This window comes from Helobdella robusta (genome assembly GCF_000326865.2).
Source record: "Helobdella robusta unplaced genomic scaffold HELROscaffold_2, whole genome shotgun sequence".
In the NCBI taxonomy this organism is placed as follows: domain Eukaryota; kingdom Metazoa; phylum Annelida; class Clitellata; order Rhynchobdellida; family Glossiphoniidae; genus Helobdella; species Helobdella robusta.
The window spans coordinates 4,145,284-4,159,910 of record NW_008704083.1 but is presented as its reverse complement, the minus strand read 5'-3'; the positions used below and the strand labels follow the sequence as shown (position 1 = coordinate 4,159,910).

Genomic DNA, 14,627 nt, shown 5'->3' with positions numbered 1-14,627 from the left:
TTATGAAGACTCATAAAATGTTTATTTAGCATCTCCATATAAAAGATTTAGTCAAATTGTTCCCATTTCAATGATGTCAAACTATTGAATTATAGCGTTCCTCATACATTTATTGGGTGTATCATCTGGCAATGGTGGTATTCAATGGTGTATCATCTTAAAGCATTTTATCAGTTCTTCAGGATCGTGGCGTGAATACTTCCCAGGGAACGATTTTGACATTGAAATCTTCATATTTTTTGAGTAGTTTGACGTTTAAATCTTTGTAAATTTTTGAGTTTGTATTGTTTGCTTTTTTTTATAAAAATTAGTCTTATGGCAAATTGTGAGTTCTAGTACGTACACGTTTCTATTTTCCGTTATGCAACCTGATGGTTCGAAAATAATAGAGATTATTTTAATTTCAGTCACCATAACATCTGCATCGTTGATCATTGATTCGAATAATAATGATTTATATGATGATGATTAAGATGATGATGATAATAAAAATATTGATAAAAATATGTGGAAGGGAAGAGACGTGAATTATTTGAATAACCAACCATGCAGATACTATCAGCTGTTCATTATTGCCATCAGAAAGGAATTGTGCACAGAGATCTCAAGGTCATTTGATGTTTTTACAGTGATAATGATGATGATGATATGTTGTTGTTGTTGTTGTTGTTGCTGCTGCTGTTGCTAGTACTGGTGTTGTGTTGTTATATTTGTTGTTGTAGTAGAAGAGTTGTTGAACCACTAGTTGATGTAGTTGGAAATGGAATGTGAGCATGCTGATATGCAATGAATGATGTTGATTGTTAGTCGCAACACTCAAATGTGACGTTTGGAATGACATTGAACAAGCCTATTGCTAGTCAGATAAAAAAATATTTATGCTGATTATAAGCTGCATTCAAAATTTAATTATATCATTTTATACATTGAAGTTGGCACATTTAAGATAATTTAAGTAAACTGTGTAACACCACTGAACCATGAAACTAATTATCATGTTGCATGCAACGAGAACACTTTCACACACACAGACGCACGCATACACACAGGAGCATACAAGTACACACATGTGTACTTAATACTTAATTTTAGAATCGTCATCACATCAAATGCACACAGGCAGAAAACCTTCTGTTAGATAAAGACTTGAACATTAAGATTGCAGACTTTGGATTTAGCAACGAATTCAAGATCGGTTACAAGTTGGATACGTTCTGCGGCAGTCCACCTTATGCTGCTCCAGAACTTTTCCAAGGTCAGTGTCACTTGACCACATGTGTGGTTTTTTTCTCTATCCTTATTTGTTAATAACGATGTTTCTCTATAATAACTCTATATAGTGTTTATTGACAATTACCAGATCTGCAGCCGCAAAAATGTTAATGAATGCAAATTTTAACACATCATCGCTGCTACTAATGTTTATAATTCAGTGTAAATAATGTTGTTGTTGTTGTTGTTGCGGAATGGAGGATTGTGATGGATTGTAATCATTCGAATAATAGTTTCAATAATTTATTATTATTATTATTATTATTATCATCATCATTATTATTAATATTATTATTATTATGGAATAGGCAAGAAGTATGACGGTCCGGAAGTTGATGTGTGGAGTCTGGGTGTCATTTTGTACACGCTCATATCTGGTTCACTACCTTTTGATGGCAGTAACNTCAAGGTTGGTGATGATGATGGTGGTGGTGGTGATGATGGTGGTAATGATGATAAGGATGATGATGATGATGGTGTTGATGTTGGTGATGTTGAAATTGATGATGATGGTGATGATAGTGGTGGTGGTGAGGATGGTGGTGGTGATGATGATGATGGTGATGATGTTGGTGATGTTGAATTTGATGATGATGATGGTGGTGGTGATGATGATAGTGGTGGTGGTGGTGGTAGTGATGGTGGTGGTGGTGTTGGTGATGATGTTAAAATTGATGATGATGGTTTTGATGTTGGTTATTGATGATGATGATGATGATGGCAAAGAACAATGATGATGGTTGTTTGATTTAGAAAGAGATTTTGGTAGTTTCATGATGCTTATTTTACATTATCTCATCACATTTATTTAATATTGTGAGTTTGCATCAGACCTCAGATCATTTCTAAGAAAAGATAAGGATGTTAATCCTTTTTTTATTTCTATGATTTATACACCATTTTAATTATTCGACGATCTGAAATTTTGTAATTCGTCATAAATCTAGGATTTTAATATAAAATAAACTACGCAATTAGTGATGAAGATGTGAGTGAATGTGGCTTTTCAACGTGGTTGCTGTGTAATTGTTTCTGAATAATAAATAACCTGGCTCTTGTGAATTCAAGATTGTTGTTAATCATCTACTCATTCAAAGTGTTCTTTCATCTACTCATTCATTTAATGGCAATTTAATCAATCATTCATTCATTCTTCTTTTTTTTCATTCTTTTATTTATTTATTCATTCATTCATTCAATGTTCAATCAGTCAAAAGAGTTGAAACGCCAAAAAATCACATTGCAGGAGCTTCGCGAGCGAGTGTTGAAGGGCAAGTACCGAATACCATTCTACATGTCCAGTGAGTGTGAACACTTCCTCAAGAAGTTCCTCGTTATCAACCCTTCTAAGAGGATTACACTTGATGTATGTTGTTTCTGTCGTTGTGCTGGTTTTGTTGTCGTTAGTGTTGTTGTCGTTGTGTTGTTGTTGTTGTTAGTGTTGTGTTGTTGTTGCGGGTGTTGTGGCAGTTGTTGTGAAGCTCTCTTCCTTGCAACGTTATTAAATGTTACTGCTGAGATTATGTTAACCTTAATAATTAGGATAGGTAGGTAGGTAGGAAGGAAGGATGGAACTAACTGGTGATGATCATCCATATCATATATCCAAACTTAACTAGTTTTACTACTTAACTTAACAAACTTAACTTTTTTTATATGTCCTCTTTGTTTCAATTTGTATATTTTCAATGCAGTTTTGGTTTTTATTGCAAAAGAGAATCATATAGTATACATACATTCAATTTTCTACATGGTGAGACTGTGTTCATCTTTGCGGAGATGTTCATCTCTGATCATTTCCATTCTATTCAATGTCTTCTTCAATTACTTGCACATCACACTTGATTTATAAGAATATCCTTGCTGGCACCTCTGCTCAACTTTTCAAATGACTTTTAAGATTGGTTTTTGGTTCTTTCGTGTTAAAAATTTCTCAATATTGCATTATGTGAGTAAAATTAGATTTATTATTTAACATGTTAGGAGCTTGTTTGGTCTTTCAATGTTTCTTGCTGCATTGTTTAACTAGAAATGTTTACACTGTATCTGCATTGTTTTTCATCAGTGCCAACTTGTATAATATCTCATGTTATCTTATGCTGTTCAACCAAATCAAACTGCAAGTGTTTTTTTTTGTAATGATCAATTGGTATTTTTATCGTTGATTGCGATCTATTTATACATTCAGAAACAGTTATCAATGTATTTACACGAAATATTTATTAATTACTTTTTCATTTATTAATCTATAGAGATTTGTAAGTTCTGGAAAATATTAGACCTCTAATTTTTCTAAAAAGTATTTTCACAATCTATTTTTTCCTTTTAATAGTTGCAGTCTATTTGAATGAAATTTATTTAAACTAAAGTCAAAACAAGTTTTGTGGAATAAGTAAAACAGTTTTTTGAATGTCCAAACAAAATAGTGTGCCATGAAAGAAAAGTGGATGAATGTTGGATTCGAGGGTACCGAGATGGAGCCATATAAGGAGGTGCCTGGCACCATTGATGAGAAGAGAGTTGGTATGTTAACGTGTGTGTGTGTGTTTGTGTGTTTGTGCGTGTGGGTCATATTAACTAAAAAATGACCAGATGTTAGGCTGCATTGTTGTTAGTTGGGATGTTTTCAGTTGTCATGTGGCAATGTTGTTCCAGCGGTGCTCTACTTGAAGCTTAGTTGGTTGAAGTGACCACTGTAGTTTTGTCTTGATATCATTGGTCTTGATCGATCTCTATATTTATGTGTCCTCCAGTAACAATGGCGAAGATGGGGATAGGCCGAGGACAGATTGAGCAGTCGCTGAACATGTTGAGGTTTGACAGGGTCTATGCCACATATCATCTTCTTGGTATTCCAACACAACAGGTCAGTTAAACATTCATCGATTTTAATGGTTCATATTGAAATAATTGTTTTAAGAAAGATGTTTATATGATGGTTTGTAATAATTTGTCCAACTGACATTGCAGAAAGTCGACCTGCCGACGCATCTGTCGGGTCCCGTACACTACAGACCAAGTCCTGTCTATTCTGTTGAGACATCGTCTCGCAACAGCAATTACTGCAGCAACAACAATCAAAGTAGCATCACCAACAACACAAACACCAACACGTTAAGCAACAACTACAGCAATAACAACAATGGAAACAGCGGTAATAGCAGCAGCAGCAACAAATATAGCAGCATTCATCCATCATTGTTGTTGACGTCTACGACACCGTCGACGACATCTGCAACAACCACCAGATCGAACATGATTACGAATGGAGGTAGACACCATCAGAGTAGGCCACATACGTTCGTTCTCCCACCTCCTCCACCTCTCCCGTCCTCTTCACTGCTACCCTCGTCGTCCTCTTCGTCGGCAAGCAAGCAGAACAACAGGAATGGAATCAACAGCAACAATAACAATCAATTCGAAATCGGTGGGCTTCTGTTCTTACTTCTTTCTATGTCTGTTTTTTACTGCTGTGAAGTACTTTCTGTTGTAGATTGAAATCTTTTGAGTTATATTTTGGCATCATTTTCATCCTGTTCTTTCCATAACTTCTACTGCAATCATTTACAATAGGTTATCATTCATTGCTTGGTACTGACAATATAAATTCTTATTTATTTTTTGTTATTGATTTGGCAGTTGATTTATTGACCAACTTGTTTATTTTAAACACTTTTATTTTTCTACACACATACGTATTAAATTAAATTTATTAGCACTAATTTTTAAATCATCATAATACATGATGAGCTCAGAAGTTTCGACAACATTTCATTAATTTTACACAAAAATTTGTTCCTCATCCAATTAATTGCATTCGTTATTTAGCAATTAATTTGCATTTGAAACCAAGTGACCTGCGTGCTGCCGACCAAGCAATCAGCCCACAACAAGTACATGACCACGGCTCCAAATGCTTCATCGAAAGATTACCACTGTGACGTCATTGAGGCCATCAATGGAACTCTACCTCGCAAATATTCTGAAGACTTGAAGGTGCCAGTTCATTAGTTCTCAACTGTAACTTTATATACATTGATTGATAAATGATTTTTCAGGTTTTAAGTTATATTTAATGAATTGTGAAACATTTGCTATAAGGAAATTAATTGTAATTAATGTTGTTTACATTATGAGAATATTTTATTTTTTGTCAAAAATATAGGCAAAGGAGAAGAAAGCAGCATATAGAGTGAGCACAAACTTAATTCTTTATTTTATTGTTTATTTATTTATGTGTGTAATTGTTTTATTTTATTGTTAACAATTTCAGTTAATTTCATAAAGTTAATTTACATTTATAATATTTCTTATTCATTCCATTTATTTCATCAAATAACCCTTGTTACTCGTTTCCTTTCTTGTATCCATCCATCCATCCATCCATCCATCCGTCCATCCATCTTCCTTATCTAATCTTTCTATTTTTCCTTTACCTCTCTTCCAGTTTACCATCTTACACATCACGGCTGCAATTTGCAAGCATTATTCCACGAACATGGAAAAGTACAAACCCACATGCTTATTGTCACTACACGCATGCTAATATGTACAATCACACATGAACTTACATGCATAAGTTTGTTTACTAACATTCAGGCATATGGGCAGTGCATGCATACATACATACTAGGGTGTCCCAGAAATGCACGGAAAATTTTTTTTTAATTAGTTGATATCTCACCCTCTGAAAAGTGTCTCTTGGGTATAATAATTAAATTGGTGAAGTTACAGCTCATTTGAACAAGTTTGAGAGGTCCCCCAAGGGCTTTTAAAATTTTACTATCGAGTTAATTCAAAATCCATATCAATAATCTTAAACAATATGCACAAAATGAGTGAAATAAAGCTAGAAATGCAAACTAGTTTAATTATCTCACTGCAGACATTAATTATGGTTTAAAATATTATTAACAATTACCTGTAGAATGGGTGAAATTCTTTATTAGAGAATGCAAAAAATGTATATTTTTAACCAGTCAACTCGCCATGTTACTGGTGTGGTCAACGTAGATCGGTTGCCTGTCCTGCTCTCATCACTTGTTGATGGCACTACAAAACTTCTTGGAGTTCCAAGGTTAGCATCTGGATTAGGACGATCAGCTGCTGATGCAGTTCATGAACATAAAATCTTGAAAGTGTGAATCAATGGTTATTGGCATGTGCTTTGACACGACAGCTTCCAATACTGGAAAACTCAATGGAGCTTGCACTCTTCTAGAAAAAGCCATGGGACGTAATTTAGTATGGATGGCTTGCCGTCATCATAAGTTTGAAGTGCTGCTTGCCGGTGTATATAGTGTTTGTCTTGGAACATCCACTAGACCAGAAATTTTATTCTTCAAAAGGTTTCGTGAAAAATGGACAGAAATGAATCACACACCAGAAGCCAGATCAACCCCTTTGATAATTGTTTCAGATGCAATTAAAGCATTCATCAAATGTCAACTTGAGGTCAGACATTCTTGAGATGACTATTTAGAGTTTCTACTTCTTGCTGCACAAATAGCTGAACTGCAGGTTGATGTAGCCATTCGCAAACCTGGTGCACGGCACAGGGCACGATTGATGGCAAAAGCCATCTACGCATTAAAAGTTGAACTATTATTCACCGTAAATAAAACCATTTTTAACTTAAACAGCTCGAGAATTACAAGGTATTCAACGTTTGAATCGGTTTATCATTTGTGTTTATCTTCAGTCGTGGTTTTCATGCAGGCTCACTGCTGATGCAGCTGTGAATGATATTTTGTTGATACAGCGTTTGCATGACTATGACGATGCAGTTCTTGGTTTGACGATTAAAAATGATGCTGCGTCATTTTTGGTACATGAGTCCAGAATTGGCAACTCTTGTTCTTTTTTCATCTCTTCTGTATGACAAAAAAAAAGACTGATCTTGTCCGCACAATACAAGCAGATCGAGGCCCACATCTGATGAAAACACTACCACAAAGTTTTGACAATTTGCGTGCGTCTAAAACATTTTTTGAAACATCTAATATTGATGCCAGTTTTTTTGATGTACTTGTTGAAAACTGGTCAGATACTCCTTCTTTCCAAGTTGCAGCAGTGTTTGTAAAGAATCTGGTTTGCATCAGTGACTCTGCAGAACGGGGAGTAGCGTTGGTACAACATTTCAATGAAACAATCACCAAAGACGCAGAGCAGAAACAATTTTTGCTTCAAGTAGTTGAACAGCATAGGAAAAACTTTGCAGAATATAATCGTGAACTGCTAGCAAAAATTTGAATTATTTGCATTAAACTTCAAGCGAACTGAAATTCAATAAAATCTTGTTTTTCAATCATTTTTGACCTAATTTTTAAAATTAAAAAATGAAAGGCATTGCAGATTTATATATTTTATTTCATTTGTATAAACAAATCATAAAACATTTATAATCATATCATATAACACTGTATCAAAAGTTGGTAGCGAACGATCAAACACCAAAATCGGAAACTTTCGACCCCTTGGGGGACCTTTAAACATTGTCCAAATGGGCTAAAATTTAGCAGGTAAATTACTGTTACCATACAGACATATTTAATGGGGTGAGACATCAATATTTTAAAACTTCATATTTTTGGGACACTCTAATACATACACATACAAATATGTATGTGTACTTTTTCAATAGATGTAGAGATCATAATTTTCCGTTTTAACTAAGACATAAAAATTTTGAAAACTCCTTTAAAAACTAACTTTTTATCTATGACAGAATGCTTCATCTTGAACTTATAAGCTATTTTGTTTGTTAGTATTGAACAACAACAACGTCTTCCTGTTTCTTGTATTGATTGTTGTTTATTTGTTTATTTAATTGAACTCCATGGCGTCCCTTTTGTGACATGAACAGTAAATATGACGCATTAAATAACAATTTTCTTCTAGGCGAGTATCATTATTTTATATTGTCTACCTAAATGAATGAGGGAATGTATGAAGAAATGAATGGAGGAATGAAGAAATGAATGGAGAAATGAATGAATGGAGGAATGAATGGAGGAATGAATGAATGAATGAATGAATGAATGAAAGTTATTTAATTTCACAATCAACACGCTAACTTGACTGTTATAGCACTGCTACTAGCTACTATTATTATTATTACTACAAATATAGTAATAATGATTATGATGGTGATGACGTTGATAATGATAATGATGGTGACGATGATGATGACGAAAATATAATAATTTTTAAGAAGAAAAGGTTGTTTTGAACATTCAGAAGAACCGAAATTGGCATTTTTCTACTTATGTTCTTGCATGAATGAACCAAAGATTTTTAATTTGTTTTTTATGGATACGTTTAAAAGACGACTGATCAATGTTTGAGGATTTCGTGTTTATTTTGATCTACTTTGGTTTATCATCTTAAGAAGCAGCAACTCATCTAACTTGATTCAACTGATGTTTTATGAAGATGTAGATGAGAGTGTTACATTGGATTCTAAGCAATCCAAATGTGTATAACTTTAATTATTATTATTTATATTAATACAGAGAAAGATAAGCAGTGGCGTAACGTTTATAGTTAAAAAATAGACAATCATGTGACCTTAAATTTAATCAACCATCTAAACATACCACTGACGAATACAATTACGTGGGTATTGGGTAAGAAGTACATACAAGTGCAAGTACGAGTCACAATGATACAGCAGCTTACGCACATTCACACGCTGCTGACCCATTTTACTTAATGCAATTACAAACACACTTTGTATTGTAAGTGCGTTCTATTCAAACAGAACTTTGTACTCACGCATTCACACGTGCAGACAGTAGACGTAGATCCAACAGGTTTTTTTTATAGCAGAGACACACGCACACCGCACACACACACACACACACACACATGCACAGGCAGCATTAGACACGTGCACACGGATATAGACACACACACACACACATTCACATTTGACAGGCAGCAGCATCAGATACGTACACACACAGACGAACACACTCAGTGGCGGGAAGTCATTCCAGATCACACCACTACCCTCCACCTGCTTCACCCACATCTCCTCTACCCAGGTCAGATCGGCCAGTCACATACTCACTCTCATTTCATTTCAGGATCATGCACATAGTAGTCTTCACGGAATGCCTATTTTAAATCAACATTCAATTTTTATTTCTATGTTGCCATCATGTGTGTAGTTGTGTGAATCCACATCGACTTTACGTTAAAATTTTTCAAATTCAGTTTATCTTTAATTATAGTACAATAATGTGCAAAATGAGGTATTACGATGACCTATTTTTTCATATTTCTACGTCATATTGTATACATTGAGGATAATGACTTACGAATGTTTCATTGCCATGCAGTACCTCTCATTTCAACCCACTAACACTGAGTAGCAAGTCGAATCGAACGGCTGCCCTGCACCAGCAGATGAACGCGGCAGATGTCAGCAACAAGACTCCATCGTCTCCACCGCCATCTCTACCACATTCTGTGCCTTGCAACATCACGGTCATCAACAACTCCTTCGTGTAAGTCATCATCCATCTACAACTCAAGCTATTGAACTACCCGTACTATATCTATACTGTCTATATTATAGATCGATATATTTAGGGCGGCGTGATGGCCTAGTTGTGAAAGGCGCTTGGTCCAGTTTTGCAGTGCGTGTCATAACATAACCAGGTTCTAACATGACCAAAGAATCCCATTTATAACATGCTTCGTGTGTGATGCGTCGTTTAGCGCGTATTCACATACGTTGTTTTTTTTTGCGCTGTTGATTCCTCTGAACTTTGGAAGAGAGTATAAGACCTTTAACCTCTATATTTTCAATAATTGCATACCAACCACTACATCTATCGTTATCATTGTGATCAACCATATCTACCGTTGCCAACATTATCATCGAACACCACGATTTTCATCATCATGCAAACCCTACATTCATCATCGTCGTCGTCATCATTGCAGATCAACCCCAAGAAGTGTGTGGACAAATCGTAGTTCATCTCGTTCCACCTCGACAACCACGAACAATCGCTTCCCACGTCAGCAGCCAACAAGGCAGAGCACGGTGGGCTGCACGGGGGGCCGCATAGGGTCGCCCATCTCCAATGATGCAAACATCAGCCCTCCAAATTATCAGAGCAGCAACAAGAGTGCAGGACCCATTTCTTTCTTTAACAAATTAACCCTCAAGTTCAAAAAGTGATTGCCGTGTTGATCTTTGCATGAGGAGACTACGTTTAATATATATTTCGTGAAATTGCACAGAGCTGTTTACACATGATGTCGCTCGTGCACACAGACGTCGTCGTTGCTGTTATACAGAGCACGCTTCTTTTATTTGCTTGGTGTATTTTGTCGTTGTTATAATACATTGTTATATATTCCCAAATAACGCCATAATATCGATCTGAGATTTGATGTGGAGTACATGCATTGTACACACGCTGACGCAACGCATACATATCCTTACGTTCGCACACATAATGTATACATGCATGCCTGCTTCTTTATCTTTCACTTTCAGTTTATTCAGATTTAGTTTATCCACCGCCGAAGAGGGAAGTGTTTCATGCGTTCATTCAATGCATTCAACGTGTCCAACAACTTGTCCTCTGTTTCGTCCTCGCTGGTTGTAGCCTCCTTCTCAATGGCATTTCATCATATTTTTATATTTCCTAATGTTTCTTGTCGTGTTTTTTAAAAGATTGTCGTCAAAATACTATCATCGTATTTTAGTATTCAAACGTTTCATTGTGACAAGTATGGTTGGGCAGTGAAATCTGAGTACCGTTTCATTTCCTCCACGATATTAAGTCACTCCAAACTGCCATCATAGCAAATATAAATTTCCTTCTTGTCTATTTTTTTTACTTCCGTTTTGCTTACTGTCATTCATATTTTATCCTATTTCCTAAGGCACTATGTATATATAAATGTATAAATGTAAACACACACACACACACCACACACACACTTTACATGTATGTGTATCCGTTGGATCTGTGTATGCATTACATATGGACAAGTATGAAAGTAACGACATTACGATACGACACAAACTTGACTTGTTTCATGGGTTAGCGAAGTCGGTCGATAAGTACTATCAGTTATTTCTTCTTAAACATAATATTTCGCAGGTAATCAACCAGGGGAATGAAAGATGTTTTATAGCGATTTAGTTGAGATTTAAAAAGAATGTCTGATATAACCACTATTTTCATAACATAATTAAAACATCTTTTCAACACGATGCTTATTTCTCTACCAATAACAGAACATCTTTAGTAAATAGTTTATGATGGTAATGTGTTCTTCATCTAGTTCAGTACGTGTGCACTTGTCTCGTTTTTCATTATTCATATACTTTTTTAATTGTCAATTAAGCAGCTCCTACATTTACATTACATAATTGCTTGCATCTGATTCCTTGTTCCAAACTAATAGATAATTTTTTTGAATAATTGTTTCTGACTGTGAGAGCTACTTATGCACACCAGAGAGTAGTAACGTTCATTCGCTGGTGTGCTGCGACGTACCCGCAGACCACAGAGTTTCACATATTTAACATTCATATCACATCACCCTGCACGTTTAATTAGTCGTTGAACCATCGGTGCGCGACGTGCCATGTTGCATCTTACATTTCTATGTCAAACCTAGCTCACCGATCATTGTATTCTGATTCGTATATTGATAATAACTAAGAAAATGTATTACATTTATTTAATGGTTCATTTGTTTACTCGTCTGAAATATTTTTTTGTTGCTTCTTGTACGTTATTTCTCTTCACGATGTTCATTTATTTGAAGATTTGTTCAAATTAGCGTATAAATCAAGCGCTTGTGCTCGGTTGAGAGTTTTTAGAGTATTTTTGTTTGTTATATTCCATAGTTAGATTAAAAATACAAGTTCCCATGAATTTTGTGCTTGCTGAATGCATTCAATTAATTATCTGGTCAGATGTTTGGAGCTCGTGAATGTGTGATGTTTGTTTAAAATTGTCCAAAATGGAAACGCGGTAGTAATTTTTATTAGTAATAAGGCTGGGCACATTCTATTAGTCATTTATGTAATATGATGATGCATCTTCCATCGGAGAGGCATGCAGCGTGTAATGTGAAAGATATGCAAATGTCTCTACTTGTGCAAACATGTCTGCATTTAAAACATTAATCTCCCTACTGACTTTTTTACGGATTTTTTGTTGTTGCACATTTTTTCAAAGGAATTGTATTATACTCAAGTTTATTGTTTTGCTATTCTTTATTAAACTGTAACATTTTCAGACATTGGAATGATCAAAATTTGGATTTATTGCTCTAATAGAAATTGACCTTCTTGCACTTTCATCTTTGCTCATTTTTCATTGATTTTGACTTTATTAATTATTAATGTGTATGCAACTGATGGTAGATGTACCAGTTGTACGTAAGATCAACAAGTAGTGGACTCAATATATATATATATATATATATATATATATATATATATATATATATATATATATATATATATATGCGCTGGAAGGAGACCATATTTTATACAGTATTGTATGAATTCTACCGAATTGTTTTCATTAATCAATTTAAAGTTTGTCTTTTCAATTTTCCTAGCTAGAATTCTGTGAAAATTGTTCAATTTATTGAAAATAGAATTTTATCGAATTTAATAAAACTGTTGTATTTACAATATTATATATATATATATATTTATATATATTTATATGTGTGTATGTATATTGCATACGCGTTATATTTGTTTTGTTTTTTGTGTGCAAGAATCTTGTTAATTGTTTGGATCTGATTTCGTTTTGTTTTTGAACACGAGGTTATTGTAACAGCAGGAGAAAATGTTAACAGTTGAGAGAAGTGTCATGGCGGCGATGATGTGTGATGATATGAATTATCCTTGCCTGTTGGATCCGATGTTAGATAGTTGACTAGTTGGTTTGTTGGTTGGTTGGCTGTCTAGTTGGTTATTTGGTTGGTTGATTGAAAGTATGATAGCAAAAGCTAAAAGTTGCAGTTAGTGAGATGAAACTGCATAAGACCTAATGGCGATGGCAAGGATGGTGACGATGACAATTAATATGATTAAGATAGTAACTGACACTACAGCAATTTATATTTTTATAAAATGTTATTTTTTCTACACATGTCTTTATTACTATTTACATATTTTTTATTATATAAATCATAAAGTTTTGAATAATCGTGTTTTTTACATATATATTGTCTAATTTCTTAGCACATGCGCTCGTACGAATACACACACACACACACACACACACATATATATATATATATATATATATATATATATATATATATATATATATATTGTATATTTATGCGTATATGCATTTAGTCGGTTGTTACTAACGAACGAGAGTTTTGTCATCTGTTCACAGTTTGTTATCTATCCCGTTTTTAGTCATCTTAAAGCTTTCTGCTGGTGTTTGTTGGTTTGTGACGACGATTAGGAGTTTGTTTTTTGTAATGTAAGTGTAAAATATTTATAGTTGTAGCCCCCAAAAAACTAACTGGCAGACATCTTTTTTCGAGATGCTAGTGCTCATATAAATACAAAATGCTTCTTTTATAGTTTTTTTTTCATTCTAATGTTTCATCATACAAGCATCCTTGAATTTTATTAACTCATTGACGTTCAAACGAATGTTCAACTTTTGTACCCACTTTCGTTATTTTATTACCTTGTTTCTTATTACAAATATGTAGTCATTTTTTTAATTTATATCATATCTATATAGTTATATATATATATATATGTATGTATGTATGTGTTTGTATATATGTAATCATTGGTGTGTTCTGATTATAACAATAATTACGTAAAATCAATAAAGTTTCATTGATTATAGTTAATATTTCAATTATTTTCCAAATGAGTTTTACGTTTATTGCAGTTATGTGTATACCAGATTTTGAATTATTGAATTAATTGATTTTTAACTGAATATATAAAATCAGCATACGTTTATTTACAAGAACAGATTTTTGGTAAAAAATTAATTTAATCAGAATTTAAAAGCAGGCATGACATTTTTTTATATTTAAATCTACTTTTCATCTTTCATCGTGACGTAGTTCTTGAAAATTTTTCCACTTTCAATTTTATTGAAATTGAAATATATATACTCGTGTGAAATTAAATTTAAAATTAGTTAATATTCATGCATTTATTTTTTAAATTAGTTGTAATCTAGTCGCGTTTTTTGCTACTTTTAACATTGTTCAATGTTGAAAGTAGTGTTGAATTTTTGAAATGTTGCGTTAACAACAGTCTGTTACCAATATATATATATATATATATATATATATATATATATATATATATATAT

The 14,627-nt window shown here is 33.8% G+C and overlaps 1 protein-coding gene across 1 annotated transcript; it reads left to right on the top strand.

Annotated features, from left to right (window-relative positions):
* Window positions 1–546: 546 nt before the first annotated feature.
* On the top strand, window positions 547–10,520 carry HELRODRAFT_188294 (hypothetical protein; the record flags this gene model as incomplete). Its single annotated transcript, XM_009017307.1, has 12 exons — window positions 547–609; window positions 1,120–1,255; window positions 1,581–1,681; window positions 2,483–2,674; window positions 3,699–3,795; window positions 4,026–4,138; window positions 4,243–4,699; window positions 5,126–5,268; window positions 5,438–5,464; window positions 9,211–9,320; window positions 9,618–9,785; window positions 10,228–10,520. The coding sequence occupies 12 exons, from the start codon at window positions 547–549 to the stop codon at window positions 10,466–10,468; spliced, it is 1,848 nt and encodes a 615-aa protein (XP_009015555.1). The 3' UTR covers window positions 10,469–10,520.
* Between the last annotated feature and the right edge of the window lie 4,107 nt (window positions 10,521–14,627).